Source organism: Balearica regulorum, chromosome 12 (genome assembly GCF_011004875.1).
Source record: "Balearica regulorum gibbericeps isolate bBalReg1 chromosome 12, bBalReg1.pri, whole genome shotgun sequence".
Taxonomy (NCBI): domain Eukaryota; kingdom Metazoa; phylum Chordata; class Aves; order Gruiformes; family Gruidae; genus Balearica; species Balearica regulorum.
In genome coordinates, this window is record NC_046195.1 from 10,100,170 (window position 1) to 10,123,758 (window position 23,589).

At 44.0% G+C, this 23,589-nt stretch overlaps 1 protein-coding gene across 8 annotated transcripts in view; it reads left to right on the forward strand.

Annotated features, from left to right (window-relative positions):
- The first annotated feature begins 3,272 nt into the window (after positions 1–3,272).
- The window catches only part of MYO5A (myosin VA), a 103,476-nt gene continuing 83,159 nt past the window's right edge, over positions 3,273–23,589 (forward strand). For 4 of the 8 annotated variants that reach the window (XM_075764531.1, XM_075764528.1, XM_075764532.1 and 1 more), the window contains exons 1-2: positions 3,273–3,709; positions 23,318–23,428. In XM_075764531.1, the coding sequence (XP_075620646.1) occupies positions 3,683–3,709; positions 23,318–23,428 (138 nt within the window). In that variant the 5' untranslated portion in view covers positions 3,273–3,682. The remainder of the gene's footprint in view (positions 3,710–23,317; positions 23,429–23,589) is intronic. The other 4 variants (XM_075764527.1, XM_075764533.1, XM_075764530.1 and 1 more) reach the window with 2 other exon arrangements.

Consider the following 23,589-nt stretch of genomic DNA (forward strand, 5'->3'; position numbering starts at 1 on the left):
TCAAATAACTGTCATTAACATTCCTGGTACAGGGAGCCTCCACAGAGACTGGATTCAACCTCAGCTGGTACTTCTGTCTGTGTTAGTATGGTGGGGTTGTTTCCTTACTGGGTTTGAGGGAAAACAACTGTAAGAGTCTTCTTTGAGAAACGGGATTTGGATTTTTTTAAATGTGTGGCACTTTCTAGGAGTGAAATTATATGGCTGAAGTTACAAGGATGCTTAAAAGCAAGAATGGCGGCTGTGGATTCTTCTAAACTTCAGGTCTGTTCTCAGGTGATGGTTTTTATACTGTTGGAAAAAAAAATTGGCTAATACATTGAAAAGACAATACTTACGTGATGCTCTAGAGACGAGAGAACTCTTCCTAGTATAGGCATAGATGGACTGAGGCAAGCTTTCTGCACAGGCATTTCATCGTGTAGTTTTTGTCTTGTTTTTTCTGTAAGCCCAAAAAACCTGGAAGTAAATCCCAAGTGTTGCTGGGAGAATACGTGAGTGGTGCATAATTGTGTATCTTCCTATGTATGTCTTGCATTATATTTCAGAGTTCTTGACTGGCAACAGTTCAGTCAGTACTGGCTGAAACCAAACCTGTTTGTTTTCTACAGCCAAAAGTTACAGGCCTAATCCTGTAGCGTGAGACTATAGGCAAGGGGAGGAGGAGGATTTTAGCCTATGAATTCCTCAGTTAGCTTTGTCTGCCTTTGCAGTGAAAGCCACGTGGAGTTAAAGTGATGGCCGACGTTGGGCATACAAATGCTTTTCTGAAGGAGTAGACAGGGCCATCCACCATGCCAAATACACCAGCTCACGTTCCTTCTGTTACCAGTATTTATTATTTCTGTGCCTCTAATGATTTCCATTTTTCCTTTGGCTAACAGAGAATCCACTGCTCACTTGTGGTACAGCGTGACAGAATAGGAAGTCCTAACTGAGAAGGGAACTTTTCTGTCACAGTCAAACAGATCATGGATATAAACAGAACGTAGATGTAAGAAAAAGGATAGGACAGATCCTTTGTAGTCACTTCTGAAAAAAATGACATAATCCTTCTATGAATTGAGATTAGTTTATTTTCTATCTTTTCTTTTTTTAAATTGGATTCAAATTCAGTATAAAATTCTGCATGTGGACTGTCAGCTACATCAGCCATATGTTGTCAGCTGGAGTACCCTGGGATATGTGCTCTGAAATCAAATGCCATAAATGATCTTTTTGAAAAGATGCTGGGCAAGATATGAGATGAGGACATTTAAAATCATGCCAGCAAACGTTTGATGCAGGAGACGCATGCTGAAGTGATAATGAAGTAGTCAGTCTACGTACATTACAAACAGGTTGTTTCTTGGCAACTTTCAGTGCCCCCAATTCCTGTCCTTAATGACAGATTTGAAATCCTGGTTTATGCAAATCGTGTCAAATCATAGCATATTTTGGACTCTGATATCTATTTTTTGCTGGGGCTTATAATTACATTTGGCTCCTGAGCCCCAGCTGTGAATGGCTGATACAGTAATCCACAGTCCATGTAAACTCCTGAAAGGAGTGTCTTTGACTTTAGAACAGATACCATCCTGAAGGAAGGGTATTAAATACCGGATATGAAGCAGCACACAGAGGGGGGGTTTAGGTCCCTTCTGAAAACAAACTGTGAGATTTCTGTGGTTCATACATCCAGATTCTTTGACTGAGCCTGGTAAAGGTGGATGATCACACTCTTAAATGAAGCCCAAATCACTTTTATGTTACACATGAAAGATGACTGGCAGCTTTAGTATGGATCTCTCTGTTCTGCCATAGTGTACATGTGTACAGCTGTGGGAACCTCTTAGCCAAAAACCTCACCCTGACCTGGACAGTAATTTGCAGGAACCAGTTCTGGGCTTCTCGTAGGACAGAGAGCAAATGTCCAGTTCTGCCGAGGGGAGTGTCAGAACATGGGAAGGAAGGTACTTTTAAAATTCTCTAACTCTCCCGGAGTTTTTAAAAACTCTGAACTGTCCCAGCAAAATCAAGAAATTTTTTAAACCTCTTTTCTGAATTCACTAACCTTAGTTTACTAGCTGTGAAGACCATGTATCTGCGCCTAAATCAAACAACTCCAGGTAAGGCTCCTTATTTTCATCATGACTTTTTCATTTGTGCTTGCTACTTTCTCCATCTCCTTTCCTTCAGATAGCAGCAGTAAAGTACAGCTAGATTATGGCATTTATTGGGAGTGTTTATTTGGGGAGTCAAGATAGCTTGTTTCTCATTTCTGGTTGTTACTCAGTTGACGAATGATTCTGAGAACCATCTCTTTCATGGTTTTCTCTGTAGAACTGGTTTGTCTGTTTCTTTAATAGCCACAGCAAGTTTCAGGGGGAGTCTAGATACTACCTGCTGAATACAAAGCTGTTATCTAAACAGTTGAATTCTGCAGAGATGATACCACTTAAAAAGTCAAAACACTTTGGTGGAGAGCGTGGCAAAGATAACTGTTTCAAACTTGTGTATTTTGGACTGCTTGGACTGGTAGGATGCATTCCCAAGGTGAAAAAGGAAAATACAGAAAGATAGTAGTATCTTCAGTTCTGCTGTCAAAAGAACTCTTGCTGTAACGTGAGCTGTAAAAATCCCACCCGCTAGTGATTCATAAAGCAGATGAGCTGCCATCTCGTAACCTAGCCAGAACACGGATTACGCTTTTCATTCCCTTTTGACGTGGAAGTTAAACTTTTCAAAGCTGTGTACCTTGATTTCTTGGCAAGAACTGGACTTGCTTATCGGAGGAACTGTTTTGGGCCCAGTTCTCCTCAGTGGTTTTGGTAGTGGTTCGAATTATAACAATTTTGGAGAGAGAAAACAAAACCCGGAAAGCTCGGCACCTGAAAGACATGCAGCAATACACAATGGAATAACTCCATCTGCGGCAGGGTGGCAGCCAGGCACGTAGCGGCTGCAGTAGGCTGTAACCCAGCTGTACATCCCGTGAGCTGAGGCTGCTGCAGGAGGCTCAGCTGTTTGCGTTGCAGGAGAGGTGCCTCTGACAGCCAGGATCGTTTCCCCGGTACCCGGCGCCGGTGGTACCCGGGCTGCCGTGCCGGCGGGTTTGGGAGCCGCAGCTCAGTGGTACAGGGGCTGGAAAACGACAGCAACGATAAACGTCCCTGATGGAGAAATGAGCAATTTGCTCAGTCTAGGAGGAAAGGGGGGGGGGGGGGAAGGACAGCGGGCTCAGGCGAGAAGGGAGGGATGCCGGTTCTCGCACAAAGCGGGAGGCCGCTGTGGGGCCGCGCCGCGGCGGAAGGAGGAGCGGGCTGAGCCCGGGCTGGCCGGCGGAAGGCGGGCGGCCGCCGCGGGTCTCTCCCAGCCCTGCCTCTCGGTCCTCCGCCCTCGGTAAAGCCCGTGCCGCGACGCTCGGGGGCCCGGCAGCGCGGAGAGGGGAGCGGTCAGCGCCTGGGGGCCCGACGCCGGCGGCCCCGGCACGGCTCGCTCCCCGGGCAGCGGCCCGCCCGCCGGTGGGAGGCATCGCGCCGCCCGCCTGCCTCCTGCCCGCCGCTCCCACAATGCACAGAGCGGCGGCAGCCCCGCCGCCCGCCAGGTAGCGACATGGCGTGCCGCGCCCGGGCCGCCGCCTGAGCATCCTCCCGCTGCCGCCGGGTTGCCGCAGAGGGGCCGCCCGCCCGCGCCCCGCGCCATGGCAGCCTCCGAGCTCTACACGAAGGTACGGGGGCGGCGGCGGGGCCGGGGGCTGCTCGGGGGCGGGCGAGGCGGCGGCGGGAGGGGCCGGGGGGGGGGGGGGAAGCGCGGCCCGGGCGGGCATCGCGGAGCGGAGGGAGGGCGCGGGCGGGGGCCGACGCTGCCATCCACCGCCCCGGCGGGAGCCGGCGCCTCTTCCCGAGATGGACCCGCATCCCGGCGGGGCGCGGAGGCAAAGCCCCGCCGCCCGTGCGTGCCCGGCCCGGTGAGTCACGGCCCCGCCGCTCCCCGGAGAGGCTCTGCCCGCCGGGCCCGCCGGGGAGGCAGCGCCGCTGCTGCGGCGTCGTCCGCCCGCAGAGCCCCGCAGGGGAACCGGCCGTGCTGCCCTTCCCGTGGCGGGCACCGCGGACTCGCCGGGCGCAGGCGGCAGGGGCGGCTCGGCCAGCTCGGCGGCGATGCGCCTCGGGAGGAGCGCGTTGGTCAGAAGAGCCGCTCCGTGCCGTGCGGCTGGCTCCTTCAGAAACACCGTCCCGTTCCTTGTAGAAAAACGCCTTCTACAACATAGGCGCTTCAATGTGAAACTAACCTTTCTGATGATATTGCGCCTTTCGATTGTATTTATTCCTTTGGCAGTCGTTCAGAATCCCTACAGTCAGCAATGATGCGGTGCGTGACTCTCATACGCTTTTTAAACAGACATTTTTCTAATCTTTTTGGGCTTGTGTGACAGTATCTCATCAGCTTCTACCCGGAAACAGTTCCTGCCCTCCGCATCTTGATGATGGCAAAGCCTGCAAGTGGAGAGCTGTGGAAATGACTGTTTTACCCGCTAGCAATGCATTGTTTGCATGGCTCTGCCTTGATCTAGTGCAAAAATGTGAAAAAAATGACAGGCTGCAGGTTTTTAAGGGCCAGAAGGGACCACTGGGATCACCAGAACTGAGCATGGCAGTACAACGTAGCAAACTCCAAATACTTCTTTCAAAAGCTTGTACAGTCAAAGTGTGTTTTATCGAAAGCCATGCCATCTAGATCCTTGAGCCGCTTTATGAAATATCGCCAGTCGAGCTCTTTGCGTGAGGAGGGAAAGGAAAGGAAAGGAAACAGCCTTTTTTTTTTTTGGTGTGAGTAGTTCACCTTATTTGTTGAGTCCTCCCACTCAGATACGGTGGACAGCATCAGTACAAATCAAACCGGACGGTCCTTTCAATAGGCTTGACCTTATCTGAATAGTATATTTGTGTAAGAGAGATTGAATGGGAGGAAGCGAGGCGCATGCCTGCACCCCCTAAAGAATGCTAGATACATTAGTTCATATGGGGCATCTTGGTGTCTTGCGTCTCATAGAAGAATGTCTCTGTTAACTGCTATTGCGAGAAGGGATGAAAGTGGGGATTCAGGCCAAGAGAGCGATGGTACTGCAGAGTTGTTCCCAGGCACCCAATAGACCTCCTCTGTGTAAGGAGTTATTTTGGAAAGGTATTCTTTATATATCTCTTTCTGTGGATGTTCTTACTATGGAATTAAAACGTCTTGCAAGGAGTTGATCAGAAATACCTTTTTTTTTTTTTTAATTTCAAATCCCATCTAACCTTGAATTCACTTCCTTGAGTGGTTAAATCCTGTGGTCAGAAGCTGCCCCAAAAATGTGGGTGTCCTCTTATCTTGGCACTGTATTACAGTGGAAAGCTCAGGGCCCCAGTTAGTTCCCGAGGAAAGCATGGTGTTCTAAGGGAGACTGTCTCTGCTGTCTTCCCTCTTTGCTGGCTTTTTTCCCCAGGTAAAGCCATCATGCCGTTTAAATCACGTTCAGTATCTCATCCTTGATTAAGTAACATAAATAATGGCTTTAAGGTCGTAGCATGCAGAGGTAAAAAGAGCAAACACAAAGTCAAACAAGTGCAGGGAGGATCCTCTGGTAGGGACTCACTGGGTGACGAAGGCCAGCGAGATGGCTTCTGTGCTTTGCTCTCACACCACAGGCTTTCTTGTCCTCTTTAGAGCCATCTGTAGGCACAGAAAGAGCGACTTTCACATCTTTTTTATACTGGCAGGCAGAGTCAGGATTGTGATTCAGGGCAGCTGCTTAAAGTACCAGAGCTTCCAGTATAGCATCGACACTTAGCATATGTATTGGCATAGATATTTCCCTGGCAAGCAGGGTAGGGGTTGAATTTGCAGCACACCATCGCTGTGTGTGTCCTGAAGCGAGGGACCTGGCACTCCCTCACCCTCTCCCGTGGGAAACCCACGTCCCAGCTTGCCGGAGTTGTTCAGGTGCCTGTGTTCGTGTGAGTTACCTGGAACAGCAGCTGGTGAAATTATGGTAATAACTGGATGACCAGTGTTGCAAAGGAGTTGTCAGTGTCTCTGCAAATGTCTGAGAATGGGAGAAGCAGACTTCTTATTTCCAGCTATTTTTTGTGGAAGCAGGGCTCTCTGCTGTGTGCCTCAGTGTGTCCGGTTTGGCTAACGTGCACTGTGAAGCCTTCAAATTTGGTTTCTTTGCATGCCAGTGTAAAAATAACACCCACTGTTCCAGCCATATGTGCCATCTTGAAATAGCTTAAAGGAACTCGTATTTTCCCAAGCTAAATTATTTTTTTGTTAGAAACCAGCAATATACGTTTTTGAAGAAGTCGTGCCACTCCTATGGAAATCCTGTTCCTTTGGTTTGTCCAGGTGTATAGTCAATCTTGGTGGACATATAGACTGCACATGGTTGTAGTTAATCTGGAAATTTGGATTTAAGTTAAGGGACTGGCTCTAGCGCACTCCCAAGCTAGTTGTGAACGATGGGCCCGAACCGTGCTGGGCTTTGTATTCCTGGGCCAGTGATGCCACAAATACAGGCTCCGCTTGAAGGCATTAGCTTCAGTTTTGGGGTGCAGGAGTTTAAAACCCCTCCATGGGTTATATCCCAGGCATTCTTATTTAAAATATTACGTCTAACTTGTGCTGTTGGACATCTATCAATGGCAGGTTGGGGGTCCTGCTGTAGGATCGGTTCGGAAAGTTTTGGTTCTTTGACTTTGGAAGCGAACTTAGCAGAATCTCGACGTGCTTCCTGAATCACCGCAGCCCCATGAGCGGTGCTCAGATGTAGTGGATCAGCATTTCAGTGGCCGAATGGCCCGTTTGATGTTAGCCATCACCTTGGTGAGTTTTGGGTGTGTAAGCCCAAGCCCCAGCACATGCTCTCATTGATTCTAGATGGCAATTAACACAGCAGAGCCTGAGTTTGTGCCACTTCTTTTAAAGTCCGAGTGAAGAGTTGGTATCTTTAGTCATTTTTGCTCTCCGTCTCCATCCTTTTTTCCCTGGGTTTGAGTTGTTTCTGTTTCATGCTGTGCTTTCCCAAAGCATGCTGCTTTGCCCTCTTGGGATTTCTGTTTCAGTTTTGTATGGCTGCGTGCAGTGCGCTTATTTATTTATTTATCCATTCAGCCAGACATTAATTTAGTTTTATTCTTGCTGCTACCAATACGTTCCTCCCTTCCCAGCATCTTGGAGATTAGGGGCAACTATCTTCAGCTAGCTTGTTCCTTATTTAGGGCCTAATCCAATTTCAGTTAAAGTGAGTGGAAATATTCCTTTGAACATAGAGGAATCTGTAAACAGTTTTTGCTGGAGGGCACGGTCTGGGCAAGCTGAACTCAGTAGCTGACCTTCAGTCCTGCCACTCTCTCCTTGAAATAGTTCAGTTCGAGGGTTTATAAGCAGTAAATAGAGTTAGGGAAGTGTCAGAAGGAACTGCACAGAACAAAAAGCCACTTGTGCGGTCCCCAGCGTTGCAGGGAGCCCTTTCTTGCTTTCCTGGGGCTGTCTGCAGGCAGCTGCTTCGGGTTTGAAGCCAGGGTGTTACAGGATTTGGTCTTCCCTTCAGTTCCACTGGGTCCTTGCAAGCGAAAATAGCAAAAGGCAGATTCTGACCAGGTTATGGCTCTTTTTGGGCACGTTAATGGTACATGGGGGAGGAAATACAACAAAACCCAACCTAAGCATAAGAGAAAAAATGTAACTGTATTTCCAAGTTTCTGCGCTTATTAGTGGGCTTTTCCTGGGGTTAAAAAAGAGGCTGCCTTAATTATATAGTCTTGTATATTGCTGTTCAAACTACTGTCTGTGACATAAGTATTTTCTAAACGTTGAACAGTACCCAGTTGTCTCAGTAGATCACCGCTTTGTTCTTCCCGAGCCGCGCTGCCCAGCAGTGCAGAGATGGGAGTTGTTCATCTCCACACAGAACTTGGGCGTCCCGCTCTGCTGCTGGGTTCCAGGGGGGCTGTTGCAGAAATCAAATGTGCACTGTCAAGCAATTATGTCTCCAAATGACAGTGAGCCTGTATAGTATTTATAACCGTATCTCTGCATCTTCGAAAAATCTAATGCAGCAGCAGAAGAGGGGACATTGCAGTTGCTTTTCTTCAGCACCCACGGTGCCACTGGAATAAACGCGATGGCAACTCTGCCAGTGACAGCTCACAACTGTGTGCCCCAACTGTATTCCTCTTGCTGTTAAACGGAAGGTGCTGGGGATGTAATTACCCAGCAGTCTAACAATACTAGGTTTAACCTAACCTTGACATTTTATTATGTTTTTGTACAAAAACCCGTTTCCTGTAGTCGGATGCCAACCGCAGCAGCCCAAGAAACTGAAGAAACTCGTAGCTTTCTGACGGCAGTTGCGCAACATGTTGGCAATCTATCATTCTTGTTAAAAGAAGCCGTGAGCCTTGGGAGGCAAGAGGAGCAATGGTTTGGTTCGGTCTGTGCCAGAGCTGCTCCCCTGGGTGCCGAGTGTGTCCGGAGGAGGAAATGATACCACGCTGGGCAGGGCCCTGGGGTCGGAGACATACCAGGCTCTTTGTGAAAGCTCCTCCCAGCCCGCAAATGGTTTTTGGGAGGGCGTATCCTGCAAGCCTAAAGAAACACCGAAACTGTAGCATTGTTGGGAGGTACTCTGGGGAGAGAAGATCAGAGCTTTGTATTCAAAAATATTATATTTTTTTGCTGTAGACCTAATCTTGAAAGTTGTGTGAATTCTTTGTTACATGTAAAGAATAATTGTGAAGGTCCCATGTATAATAATTGGTCTTATTTGTTTAATTCTTTGAGTATCATGTTAAAACATTTGTCTAATAATATTAGTGGATTATGTGGGATCCCCCCCAAACTGTTATCAGCAATCCTTGCAGAATAATGATGGCTGTATATCAAGCTGCCACTGGTAATTTGCAGTCTGTTTCTACTGCAGTGATTTTATAGCATGTGCCCGATGGCTTAGGTAATGGATTACTATTATTTTTTAGATAAAGAAATGATCAGATAAAGTGCTGTTGAGCTCCCACTATGTCAGGAAACGTGTGCAATGACCACCATTACCTTTCAGTGAGCCACAGAGCTCCAGGTTGAGTTGGAAGGGATCGGCGGCCGGTCAGGCAGATGTGCCTGGCTCTTAGGGTCTCCTTGTGGGGCCTTTGGGAGTTCAATCCTCTCCATGTGTCCTAATAACAAAGTAATTTGTCTCTCTCTTTAATGAGACTCATTGTTTAATCTCTGTAGGACTAAAGCATTTTTGTTATTGAAATTTACTCATTGAACCAGTTGAATTGGAGGAAGTCACAGAAACGGCCAGTTTTGCAAGGTTTCACTGTTTCTGGGTAGTCTATTTTTAACAGGATTTTAAAAAAAAAGCAAAAAGTGATAGTAAGGTTAATTGTAGATGGTGTTTCTGCTGTGAGGGAAAAGCAGTGCCCAGCTGGCAGGTCTGCTGTCCCGTGGGTACCGGTGGGATGGTGCCTGGATCTCTGGCAAGTCAGAACAGCCTCTGCAGCAGCAGAGCTTGGAGGAGCCAGCCGTGGGGTGTCCTACAGGGACGTCCAGTGAATTCAGATTTCATTACTTGAAAACACAAACCATGCACAAAACAAATACTTCACTATTTGAAGTTTTGTTTGTATTGCTGGAGTCTTTGACTGGCATATGTACGGACATTGCTGGTTTGAGGCATCTTGGCTGGGGGAATGATGATGGACCCAGTTTCACTTGCGCTGTCGAGCAGCAGGAGCTCCTCTGAGAAGAGCCCGTGGTTTGTTTTACGCCTCTCGATTGCAGTCGGCTTAGCTTGGTTCGCATCTATGCAGCTAGGGATGAGCAGAGTCTGAGCTCCTTTACTCAGCTGCGTTTTCTTTTGTATGCTCGAAGGTGCAGAGGTTATCCCTGATCTAATTTTGTGCTCACTGTAGTGGAGCAGTGTTTACTACTGCGTGTATCACGCTTGGCTCTGATAGTGAGTGTTTGTACAGTTGGGCCCAGGGCCAAGAAACGGTGTTTGAGCAAGGCTATTGTTCCTGCTGCTTCGTTAGCAAACTACTCGAACGAGTTGAAGCAGCACTGTGCACCTTCTGCTTGTCTTCTCTGCTGCTGAAATAGCAAGGAAGAACTTCCTATTTTCCCTTAATAATAGGCAGTTCTTGTTGCAGAAAATGTGGTGTCAGGGTCAGGATAAACCCACGGTTCTTGGAAACTTTCATCATGTCTGTAACACTGACTTTTTCCTTAGCCTATATCTTTTTGCTCAAGTTATTTTCATAGACCATAACCCCGCCCATGATACACCACAACAGATGTATGCTTTTGTTTTGGTGATGATGCTCCTAAGAGTTTGATTGGTTTACATTGGTATCAAAACTTTTAAGTAAGTAGAAATGCATTAGGCACAAAATTAAAACTGTTATCTAAAGGTCATGGGAGACAGAGAAAATTCAAACTGTGTTGAATTCAAAGGCTCTTTGTGTAGTAACTTTTCGCTTTTGTTGGTTTTACTTTTGAGCTGCATCCAGGATGGAGAGTTGTATGATTGGGTTGCTAGGGCCTCGTTTACCGACACGAACAGCAAGGCTTTTAGTGACTTTCCTGGCAGAGAACGGCACTTTCGTGCCCGTGCCAGTGCCACGCTCTGTGCCACCCTTTGCTTAGGACTGCATCATTTCCTCCTCGTTCTCAGTGTTGCTTGGCTTTGCTTAAGCCTGGGTTGGCTTAAGCCTGATCCTGCAAAGATTTATCTTTATCCCGTGTGAGTAATCGCCTTGCTTAATTTTATGCTTTGAAATCAAGCATGTAAATCTGAAAGACTGGGCCTTTGATCCTCTATTTCCTCTCATTGCAGGGAAATAACTTTGCTGTCGTATACCTGCTCAGAATAATTGGTGCAGGAAAACAAATGAAAACATATCCTAGGGATGTTGTCAAGTTCTTTGTGTGAAGCTCTGTGTATGCAGTGTTGCAGTAAGTTAGGACCTGTCTACTTAAACCCCAATTTTAATATTTAGTAGCAAGTGTGTATTTTGAGGAGTAGCTTCTGCTTTCAGATCCTCACCATCTCAGGGAGATAATGGTTCCACTCATTTTCTTTTAGCACAGCCCACTTTCTCAGTTTGCTACAGGCAGCAGCCTGACGTGAAATACTGCGTGAGACGGATAACCTGAACTGCCCAGCACTGCGCACATGGGGAAGCACCAGAGGTATCGAGCTGATGATCTTGATGATTTTGGAGTCTTCCTGTTCCTGGCCGTCCGGGTCATAACCCGCACCTTTTCTGTCACAGTATAGCTGCTTTGCTGCCCGCTCTCAGTTAATTGCAGTATTTAGTAGTTTTATTTCTATATATCTTAGTCTATTTATATAAAAATAAAATGTAAAGAAGGGATCAGTGCTGGCTAAAAGGTCTGTGGGGTTTTGTGTGTGGGTTTTGTTTTGTTTTTTTGAAGAGGATAAGTACTTGGTGCGATTACATTAGAGGAATGCCCTTCTTGCTGAATCCTGGGCATTACACAGCTGGAAGGTAAGCACAGGAAGCATTAGGCACTACGAATAAAGTTTAAAGACTTCGCTCCTACTCAGTGTCTGTGGATTGCAGATATTGACCCAACTTTTAATGTGAGTATCTGCGAATTTTAATGCGAATTCTGAAGAAGGTGGAAATTAATTACTTACAAAAATCTTGTGTCTTTACACCATCTGTTCTCCTTAGTGGCACAGATTTAATTTCTTGGGCCTGTTAATCTGGGACAATAGCAAGAATTGTCAAAGATCTTTCCCTGAATAATGGCGTGGAGGTACTTAACACTGGGGTAAAGCTTCTTAAAGTGTTAAGGGAGAAGAAGGTACAAACCTAACATCAAAGAATCAAATAAGCAAGTACGAATGATGAACGGTCTGAGGGAGCAATATGAAGATTAAACTGGAGGAGAAGCAGTCCAGAAAGCAGAATGCGGTGGTGCCTGCAGGGTCGCTTCAAGTCTCTTACCTCCATGGTGTTTGGTGAAAGTTGTGGTTATTTTCTGGACATCTTGAAAGCTGTTGCGTTTCCCTCGTTGCTCATCAAGTCTTCATTTTTACCTTTTAACCTTGTTTCAGGTGTGGCTGTAGGTAAGGCTGCCAGGGTAATTCACATAGAATATAAGCTGCCACCGGTAATTAGCAGGAGAAGTGGCTCGTTGAGTTTATTTAGGTCTTAGGAGACAGTAGGGATGGTTGACTTACACTAGGGTCTGATGAGAGCCCTTGCTTTAAGATTGAATGTAAAGGCTAAAGCAATGTTGCTTTGAAGAGCTCTTGTTCTGTCTTCATAGTAGTTAACACAGGGGGGAAATACGACGTATGACTTGTCACGTCAAGTTTCCTAAGATTGCTGTGTGGTTAGATGTAAACTGCACGTTTCTAGCTTGACAGTCCTAAATATAGAAGAACAGAGATTTCTCATCTGCGTGACTTTCTTACCCATATGGTCTTTTTTTTGTAAATGGATATGAAAAATCATGAAGTCTTGATGCACTTACCAGTGGTGATTTCGAGTTCTTCCATTTGATTATCACAAGGCAAGAGAATTTTGCAATTACTTTGTGATTTACAGGAGGACACTCTTGCTTTTTGTAGAGCCAGAGAAATAAACTAAAAATACTATGAGTTGGTCTAACAATGCGGGAATTCATTGCCCTAACATGGCTTGTCACACGTTACTCTCTGCAGACTCCATGGGTTATTCATAAGTATCTTTAAAGCAGATGACCTCAGTTGTTTTGCTGAGGAAACCAGAGAGAGAGAGAGATTCCCAAGTCGCCTTATGAGTTAGTGTACACCAGTACAAGAACTATGGAAATATTTTCCATGAAGATTGAGCCTATTTTGCCTGGAAATGAAACACCAACTGCCTCTGAAAGTGCTGAAAATCTGTGTTACAAGAGATACGGGATGGAAATAGATGGTTTAGACTATATGTATGTTCAAGTAAGTAGACTACGTTTGGTTGTTTTCTTGGTTTTAACATAGGTGAAGGCTGTATAGCCAAGCATTTAATAGCTTATTAGTATAATAGTTTATTAGTAAAGGTTTAAAGTAAGTAGAGTTTTGACTCATGATCTGGAGATACATAAAGAAGACATTTTCAAACATGCCAGACAATAATTTCCTTGTTTAGGACATCTTCTCTCTTAGAAAAATCTTATGTGAGGAGAAGCATTTGCAGAAGTTGTTAGAATTTGATTTCAAAGTGCACTTCTTCCTTGTGATGATCTTATGTATTGGAAATACAAAGGCAAAATAAGCGTTTGGCAAACAATCAAATAGATAACGCTTGCAGAGAAAAGGAGTGGAACAGTTTCTCTCAGGCTAAACACGGTATACTGTTTCTAGCTAGTGTGAAAGGTTTTAATTTCACTCCTGTCTCCACCACAGAGGTGTTTTCCATAATTTCTCATGCTAATCAAGGTTAGAACGGCGCTAATGAAATGGGCTGGACCAGCCAGCACTCAGGTCCCGGCGGTGCTCGCACCCTGCTGCACCCCGGGCTCGGGCTTTTCCCTTGGGGATTTGTGAGGCAAGGGCTGACGATCGCAGGGGGAGAAATGCAGCTGCTCTTGCCGGAGAGTTTCTGAGAGCAATGCTGTGGCCGTTAAACCCTAGTTCTGCTTTCATGGCTTCCCCTGACACTTGTGGAGGTTCTTTGGGAGGTTGCTCGCTGGTTTTTAGAGCTTGCTTGGGTGTTCGTACCAGGTCATTCTGGTTTCCTTGCGTGGGGACTTGCTGTTAATTTCCCATGAAAAAATGGTGGGACTAAATATAGCTTCATTAGATGTGCTTCGCTGATGTCAGGTTGCTGTTCTCATATGGCAGAAAGGTGTCTGTGGTGTGGGCTTGACCATAATGACGGTTATGCTCTGGGTTAGCTGAGTAAAACTAGTTTTCCCTGAATAACTCAAGCTAAGTCAGTAAAAGCTCTGTTTTAATGATGTCACTACATCTCAGCCTGGGGCTTCTGTGTCATTCTAACAAAAAATAATGAGTTAACTTTGGATTTTTAGAACCTCAAGCAGGTATTTTACTTTTAATGTGACTTTTTTGGAGGGCTAGGTTTAAGAACAAAAGAATGCTGTTTGGACTTGAGCTCAACTTTACAAAAGATACTCAGAAAAGTACAGCCTTGTCTACTACCAAAGTTTATGCCAACTATCTTTCCTTCCATTTTTAACTTTTAAATTAAGCTTTCACAGCTAAGTCAGCAATTTTCCACACTCCAGGTGTTTCACAGGTATCAGAAAATTTAGCCTTATTTCACCTCTGTGAGCTAGGTGATCAGTCACGGCTCTGCTACTTTTGTCTCAGTAACTTCTTGTTTCAAAGCCCAGCGCTGTAGCACGGCGCCGTGCATCTGCCTGATCAATACGGCCCTTTCTTTTCCCTTCCTGCCTGAGCGAGTGCTGGCTACACCAAATAATCTCATGGCAGGGATGCAGATGGCTCTGTGCTGAGACAAAAGACAACGCTTCCTCTTTCTGTGGGTACGAACCCGAGATGAGCGACCAGCTGCAGCCAGTGATGAGCTCCCTCTCGTCCTGAGCAAAACTTGGGCTGTGCTGCATGTTGCGAGAAACGGTTCCATAATCCTGCTATTATTGGTGAGGTTTCTAGAAACTTTGGGGAATATAATTTTAAAAAGCTTCTGCAAGATCTTAAATCCACGTAAGATCTTCAGAAGATGAAATAAACGTTTCATTGTGTGACATCAGCATGTAAAAATACATAGGAAACATGAGTCTTGACTGAATTTGTACCAGTGGTCTGGAAAGAATACTTATTTCAGCATTTAGTTAATTATGCTGTGAAGGCTATATTAAGGCTTGTATCATCTTAGTGTTAAAACAAAACCCTACAACCAGTTGTTTCATTTGGCCTCATAGTATTTGTTTTCTTGGATCTTAAATTTAGGTATCCATGAAGTTAATCATGACATATTGAATGCCTTTTATTGTGTTTATTCCTTAAACATCAGCTTTTAAAAAAAATTTTTAAATTGGAGTATTTTTGTTATATACCCACAACATTCACAGTAAACACACAAGCATGAAATCATGCTTCCTTTCCCTAATAGCCTGTCTTCACTGCAACATGTCTCATTGGCTTAATATTCAGGGGATGGCTGCAGTTGTTTCATTTGCCCTTAAATTTCTTGTGGCCACTTTTCTACAACTCTTGTAACATGTTTTTCAGGTTGGATGAATTAGGTGTTTTAAGACAGTCTTATAATTAACTTCTTTATGAAATCACTAGTGTGTAAGTCAGCGGTGGCCTTCGTATTGGTGGTGTGGGTCGAAATGCACTATAGCGTACGCCTCTCCGTGTGGGTACGACCCCAAACCAAGGTTTATGTGAGTCAGAATGTTTTCCTGTCACTCGGTCTGGAGTAGGTGTCACACTTCTGCTCCACGTTTTCGCTGATCTTTTTGTGGTTATTCAGCTGTTTTGTGTCTCAAGTAGTGACCAAAACATGGGTGGGTTTGATCTAGCTGTAATTGCCATCTTTTCTGAAGGTCTTTCAGAGCTGCGCTCATTCCTTTGGCAGGTCTAGAAATCAAAACTGTTTCAAACACAAAATTTTCTTAAACACTGATGTTTCTTTGAAAGTATTTTTTTAAGCTTGATTTACTTTAAATGAACATTTCTTAAGAATAGTGCTGAATTAGATGAGAATAGCACTTGCATCAAGTAAGATAGAAGTACGGCTGAAGTACGGGGTTGTAAGGGTGGGTTATTACGCTGCGGGTTTGCTGATGCCTGGTGACATACGAGGAATGCCGTAGGCAGCCGGGGCAGGTGGGGAGGCGCAGCGGTGCAGGGGCATCACTCCTGGTCCTCCCATGCAGGCTCGTGGTAGCGGCAGGGACGTGGGGACGGATGTAGCTGCACTTTTAACCCGCTGGCCAGGCCCGCGTCTGTCCCAGTCTTTGCGTGGCACTTTGTGAAACATGTTTTATTTTCCTGTAATTGATAATACAGCCTTAATTAAGCCCTGTTGGAAGCATCACATGGGCAAATGCACGATGTACCCCGGCAGTGTTGTATGTGACTTCCCATCGCTGTCCAGCAGTTTTCAGTGGCGGGTGCTGCTGGCATCGCAGGCTGAGTGAGTGACGGAGGACACGGTTGTAACCGTGCTGAGGATGGAGAAGAGCCTGTGAAAGCGGGTCTGTGAACTACAACGGGACCTGACAAATGCCATTCCCACGTGCAGCAGCTTAGGGGGGTGAACAGGCAACGTTTTGATAGCTAAAGTATTTTCTGGGTTAATAAAGACTGAGTATAAACCGCATCTGTCTCCCTCTGTATGTCATTTTGAAGAGAAGGTCAAGTACAATCAACATAAAATGTAGAAAGCTATGTTTTTAAAGATGAAGAACATTCACGACTTTTAAACATTTTATGTGTTTTAACTCCTTAGAAATGTTTCTTATAAAAATCATATCAACTGCAACCAGGGAATATAACTGTTCTTTGATAGATTTGGTAGTTTAAAGTAAAACACTGAGTTTTCTGGCCTTGATGTCAGGCCCAGTGTGTGAAATTTGCAGGGTGATAATTCTTTCTGAATTTTAGTGGAAAGGTTGCTAATAAATGTAAGATTGAAAGAATTTTTTTAAAAAAGAAGTGTTTCTTTTTGCTGATCAAATTTGCTTGCAGTATATATATCCTGTGTTTGGGATTTAGCTTTCTTTGCATCACTTTGAAGTAAGGTGAAGTTTCAGGTAAATGTAAGTCAATGGACATTCTCCAGTGGCTGAAGGTGTGAATCTTGCTGCAGTGATTCTTTGTGGGACGCTGACAGTTTTTTATTGTGCCTTGTATCATCAAGGCGTGTTTGGCAAACAACGTACAAATTGGGTTTGTTGTTACAAGTCACCAGGCCCTAAATATAAAGAATGCCTTATAAAAATGCTTAAAAGAAAGAAGGAAAGAAAGGAAAAAAACCCCTACCAAATCCAACCCCCAAAACTTTTATATCCTTAGGATTCAAATGTAGTGGATATTTATACAGTAGATGAAATACTCAAGGACAACAGATTTTTTTTTTTGTTGAGCTGCGATTGAAGGAGTTTCCTTGTGCGTGGTGAAGGATGCAGTGCCTTACCTGCCTAACCTGGAGTCCTGCAGGCACTTTAACCCAAGTTTGCAAGCCCAGTGTCAGTAGCGTGTGAGCTCGTAGTGGTGCTGTCGTGAGGTGTAGCTCAGAGCCTGGGTCACCTCTGTCCTCCCGCCGCTGTTCCGGAGCTCTGCATGTGGCTGGTCAGGGAATTCCCACGAGTCAGAGTAACACCGCGCTTTTGCTCTTCCTGTTAGGTAAACTAACTATGTGAGGTTATTTTTCAGGTAAAACATTAATACCACTGTCACATATATTTTCGCCACTATATATCAAGATATAAATGGCTTTTTAAATTAATGCTTTCTAACTATCAGGCCTTAAACTTTACAAGAGGTCTATAAATGGCTGTTGCTGAGCAACAAGACAGAAAATACGCTCCATGCCCAAAGAACGCTACTGCCTTTAAGAAAATCGATTTTTTTTTTTTATTATTCTTTTGCAAAGTTAATGATGCCATTTCCCTTGAGTCATAGGAAGAATTTGGATGAGTTGGTCAAGGGTTTTGCAGCAGCCTGCTGGTTATGGAAATGCTCTACCTTCCAATCCCTCCTGGTTACTTGGCATTTTTCTGAAAGGAAGGTCAAGTCTTGTTTTTCTTTCCAAGCTGCAACCAGCAGCAGCACTTTGTTAATAGGAACATGGTGCTCCCTTGAGACGGCCTGCCTGTCGTGGGACAGATGGCAGAAATTTTAGTGGTTTCAGAGGTGGAAGAAATGGGACCTCCTCTTGCCTCGTGTGCGAGTGATCAGGATCTCTTTGTAGGGGATCCAGGTTGGTCAAGTTAAGTTTTGTGTTCGACCCGTTACTCACCCAGCCATGCATCTGCTTATATTGTTAATAGAAAAGGTAAAGTTTTCTATTTCAAGTGTTTCTAGGCTCAGTATTATCATCCATGGTGATGGCACCGTGAACCAAGTATAAGAAAAAATACAAAGCCAAAAGGAAATTATTCTAATAGCAGCAATCAAGGTTTTCAGAGCAACCCCATGCAAGGAAATCACACAGCTCAGCAAATCCTTTTCTAGTAAGTTAGCATTTTGCATAGGTAAGTTCAACACTTTGTAGTATAAACTTTTACAAGGTTGTGTTCTGTTTCGCAGTGATGCCTCGTTACCATAGACAGTTTTCTTTTTCCAGTGTAATAACGCAGCCTGCTCTATCCAGGTGGCCGTGTTCAGTTAGCAACTCGTTCACATTGAGTGCTTTTGGTCAAATTTAGCTTTGACTTTCACCATGTGTTGCGGTTCCATCGGCTCCTTCAGTGAGTGCTGCCAGAATTGACGGTATCTCTTTGATCCAGACATTAATGAGCTGCTTTATTCATAACTAAAAATGAGGTCATCCTTGAAAGAGAGAGGGGCAGTGTCTTTCATAAGTTTTTCATGGTTAACACCTGGAAAATGCTGGTTTTTGAGGCTGTCTGTAAGTAAATAAATAGATGATCTCTGCTGAAGTGAAAATCCTACAAGTTCACTTGTGTGGGTAGATCTTGCTGAGGAACTAGGGACAGCTTTTTATGAGTTGAAATTTCCTTTTTTCCCCCCTTTTTTCTTTTTAGGATGTAGATAATTTCATTAACTCTTTGAGCTCTGATCAAAAGAGCTGTTAAGCTGGGAAGATAGCTCCGTCTCCTTCTGCAGTATTTGTGGTTGCTGAAGTATTTGACTGCTGAAGCGACTGCTGAGCCACTTGCATTGCTAATTCCATTTGTCAGCAATGTCAATTAGTGCTTCAAGAGGTTAATATCTCGGAAGAGCAGCTTTGTGAGTCATATGGTCTCATTTGATAGATAATTATTATAGTCTGCTGATTTCTTCATGTGATCTAAGATGAAATCATATGGTATGAGAGAATATTGCAATTCCTATTATATTTTCGTATTATACAAAATTGTGGTAATAGAGCTAGCTTTCTGACCCGCCAGTGAAACATGAAAACTTCTCCCTGTATTTTTTTCTGGAGTGAACTCGTAGAGTCACTACCTAGAGATCACTAAGTCATTGCTTTTCAGCAGCCCAGCTTGCCCTTTTGTGAACAAAGTCCGGCGATTGCACGCTTCCATGTGATTTTGGAGGTGGTGGGGGTCTTTACACCAGTCTGCTGAGGCTGGAGGAGAGTCTAGGCAAGAAACTGAGTTTCGAAATAGTCCTGTCAATATGCATTTAATTATTTGTTTTCCTTCTGAATTCAAGGCTCTCATCTATGTGCCTTATCTTTTCATTCTGATTTTTATTTTTTTAAACTAGTTTAGAGTAAGTGGTGGTCCTGTGCCTGCTCGGCTGGAGATGGCTGGCTGCTGTCCTCCTCAGAGTGCCAGCGTGACGGTGTGGCTTTGATGTAGGGTGGGAGGATGGGCTGCGTGTCCTCCTCGTGCCTCTTCCAGTCCTGCGTCTCTGACGGGGATGGGAAGAAGTCATCAGTGGTGAGCCAGAAACGTACCAATGTTATCACCTGGGTAGCACAGCTAAGTTTATTAGAGCCAAATCACTAGTGCAATGTCAAGTGCAAGTGACGCTGTGGGTAAGCTGGGGTTATCCTGAAGGGCAACTATTTACCTAATGTGTCATTCACTGCCTTTCCTCAAGTAAATCGTGCTGTTATCTCCCCTGTCAGCAGTTTTATTCTGGTGTTTCAAAATTTACATTGAACTATTGCAAACAGTAATATATTCATTGATGATAATCAGACACAATTTCAGGAAAGTTTGTTCCTTTCTTGCCATAATTTTTACTGTCATTTCAGTGCATTTTTAGGCTAGAATTTCCTTTTCTTTTTAGGAGGCTGATTTGTAAATCATGGTCTCTAGAAGTTTATCGTATTTTAGACTTATTTTAATGTAGTCATAAACTTGATTTTATATACTAGTAAATAAAGAGGGATGAATAGTAGGGAGACTGGAGTGAGGTATTTCCCAAGAGAGAGGCCCTTGCTACTAGTGGTGGTGCTTTGTTTTCCGCTATAGGGTTGCGTCCCACTAAAGGCTAGGCAGCAATGGGATTTTAACACCAACTGATTATATGAAAGATAGAACGAAAATCTGATTTTGCAAATCATTCTGCTAAATTAATGAGGTGAGAATGTTGCAAAATGATTCAATGCTTATAATTAGGAACATCTCTCTCTTTCCTCCCACCTGTTCTTTTCACCAGGTGTTTTCTTTGGCAGGGATTTAAGGCTAGGCAATGATGCTAGAGACAAAAAGCTACAGCTTAGTGTTCTTAGGATGACTCTAATATCTGTAGGGTTATGTCATGTGGAAAGTTCAGCCGTCTGTAGTAACCCAGTTTCTATGGTGATCTGTTTTGTGCTTTCTCTTTCTCTTCTCCAGACAGTAGAAAAGGTACAGTTTCAGCTGAATACATTAAATGAGCCTATTTCGTACGGGCATAGATCACGTAATTAGAAACTGCTCCGCAGCATTCACTGCCTGAAGTTAATAGTATTTGTGTCTTACAAGGCTGCTACCTTTTTTACATCAGGAAACTTTTCTTTGTGTAGCCTAGAGGAGCCCAGCCTGCTAACCTGTTTTGCTAGACAGTATTTAAATGCTCTCCTCTTTCATATGACATTTACTTTGCTTTCTGTTAATTCCTGTGTGGAGAGGGAAGCAATATCCCATCAGAAATACCGAGGATGGGGAAGTGCTGCTGTAGCTGAGGGGGAAGAAACCTGGGAAGGTGTGGTGTGCATTCCGTCTTCCGCTCTGGCTGACACTCTATGTAGCGTCTTTGCGTTCAACTAGAAAACTTGCCCACTTTCTGGCAGGGTTTTGATTTTTAGTTGTTTTTATTTTTAAATAGAGAGAGTTCTGTGAACAGGTGCATTGGCCTAAGTTTGGGTATATGAGCGTTCGAGTTTTACAGGGAAGCCTTTGTTTAAAAAAATAAGTGGAAAGGAAAGAAGACCTCGCTCCTGAGCGCGCTACTTGACTCTAATACTGCACCTCTATTGTCACACCCTGGTTAATTATTTTGGAATTATTCTGTAGCTTCTGTAGGTTTGTACTTGCATTGGCACATACACTTGTTAGCACGCACCTTTGTTTTACCTCAGATGAGGTTTCTTAGCCTGCGAGTTGTGGGTACGGTGGGGCTGCAAACAAACGGATCGTCCCAGTGCCCAAACCGTAGCATCTGCTGCTTGTGTCCTGGCTGCTCCGCTGCCTTGTGGCCTCCGTTGCTCCTCCGTACAGGGTTCTGTGAATAGCCAGAGCGTATACTGAAGAATTGCTTTAGGGATCTCTCATTTTTCAAGTAATTCATCAATATTCACATCTTTTTGGGGAGTGGGGAGGAAGGTATGTAAATAATAAATTAATACTGCACTTTTGTACTGAAAACAATAGCAAATATATATACAACTAATAAAGCTCAAAGAAAAAACAAAACACAGCCATATATTTACTACAAAGAACAAAGTTTCTTGTCTTTGTATGAAGTAGATTCTTAGGGCTGACATAAACATCCAGTGAAGGTGAGGAAAGACCAGGTGTGGGAGCGTAACATATTCTGTAGTGGGAGCAATAACAGTGAAATTTTAATTCTTTATTTCTTATTTTTCTCCTTTCAGTGAGTAGAGAGACTTGGTTTACATGTACGGCATAAGCTTTTCAGGAATTTGGGAGCTTTCTAGATGAAGGCAGTGGCAGTGCGTTAAAGGCTGCAATGTGTTAAGGGTAAAAGCCATTGATTTAAGCTGATGTAAATCACTCTGCTCTTGAGAAGCATCCTGGGGATGGGAAGCAAATTGCTTTGTGAAGTTCGATATAGTTCCAGGCACGGAGCCTCCCTGCAGCCTCCAGCCGGGCAGGGTGCCCGTCCCTCGCCTGGGCCAAGACTGGGGCTTCTCGGGTCTCGCTCCCCAAACCGCTGCCTTTGCCGAACATGTTTTATCATTTCCTGTCTTGCAACAAGAAGGCAATGTGAAGTTTGGTGTCTCAAGAAATCCCTAGTAGAAACAAGAAATTAATCATTTTAAGTAGAGGGAAAACTGGATTAGTAAGAGGGGGGAGGGAAAAAAGCTTCAGCCTTCTTTGAGGCAGAAGATGCTATACAGAAATAAGTTGTGTAAGATGAAGCTGTATGACCAAATGCAGTTTTCTCTGCCATCAAATGCCGTGCTTTGACAAATACATTACAGTTATTTTGAAATAATTTAGTGGATCGAGGCTGTTTTGCAACATAGCTACACCTCTAAAGCCAAGAAGCTGTTTTGTTTGCAGATGTGATGGGTGTGGGATGATCTCTAGGCATTGCAAGAGCATCAGTTCAGAAGCTTTAATACATGACAAATGTCATAGCCTTTTCCTTGTGTTACTCAAGAGCTGTTTTCATATGTAGGTATTTGCATGTACATGCAACTGTATAAGTAAGTAGGTGGTTTCCATACACCTTTAATTGATTCTTGAATATGGGAAGACCATTATGTTTTCACTCACTTAAAAATACGAACATTCTTTCTGGTTTTGAAAACAAGTCATATGTTTGTTCTGGATTACTTTTATGAATAAAGTTTAAGTGAAAATGGTCATCAACTGAAATGCTGGTTTGGGGGTTTTTCCCTATTATTTGGGGACCTTTTCAATCAAATCTTTTCAGTTTTATTCTTTTGGCATTCTGGGGATAATCCATTTTAAACTTGCCCTATTTGCAACTACAAGAGAAAGAGCTTTTAATACTTGAGATCAGGCAGCTTTGCCTGAATTAACACAGATGTGCCAAAGTGTTCTCTTGAGGGGAAGAAAAGGCAAAAAAAGAGCACTATATAATGTTATGCTGCAAATGCATTTAGAACCTACTCAGAAGAGTTACTCCAAGTAGTTTTTTGATAGCCAAGTTTCTGATCTCTCTGAAAACACAGGTTTTTTTCTTTGTAGATTTTCAGCATTGAATGTGTATCTTGGAATGTTATTTTGCGTGGGAAATACCTTTTTCTTTATGTGTAGGCAATAAAATTAAGCTTGTGTAGCCTTTTATCAATAGAACAACTTATTCACCTCAGACATACTAATTAACTTGTCTCTTGCTTAAGGGTTTGGCTGCTAAATATTTATTTAAAAAAGAAAAAAACAGTTTTGATGTCACGTATATTGATGATTTAACTATATTGCAACAAGAAGTCACTGATCTTTTGCTGTTGCTATTGTGTTGCAGTATGCCAGGGTTTGGATCCCTGATCCAGAGGAGGTCTGGAAGTCAGCAGAACTTCTCAAAGATTATAAACCTGGAGATAAAGTCCTCCAGCTTCGACTTGAAGAGGGCAAGGTAGGTCTGCATATTGTCCGTAACTCATTGTTCTTGTACTCGACCGGAGACTGATGTATCTAACGCAGGAAGCTATACTGTCAAAATATATCTGTATTTATGTATATGCAATTATTCTTGTCCACCGACTTCTAGTAGTATATTTTGGTGTGATAAATTAT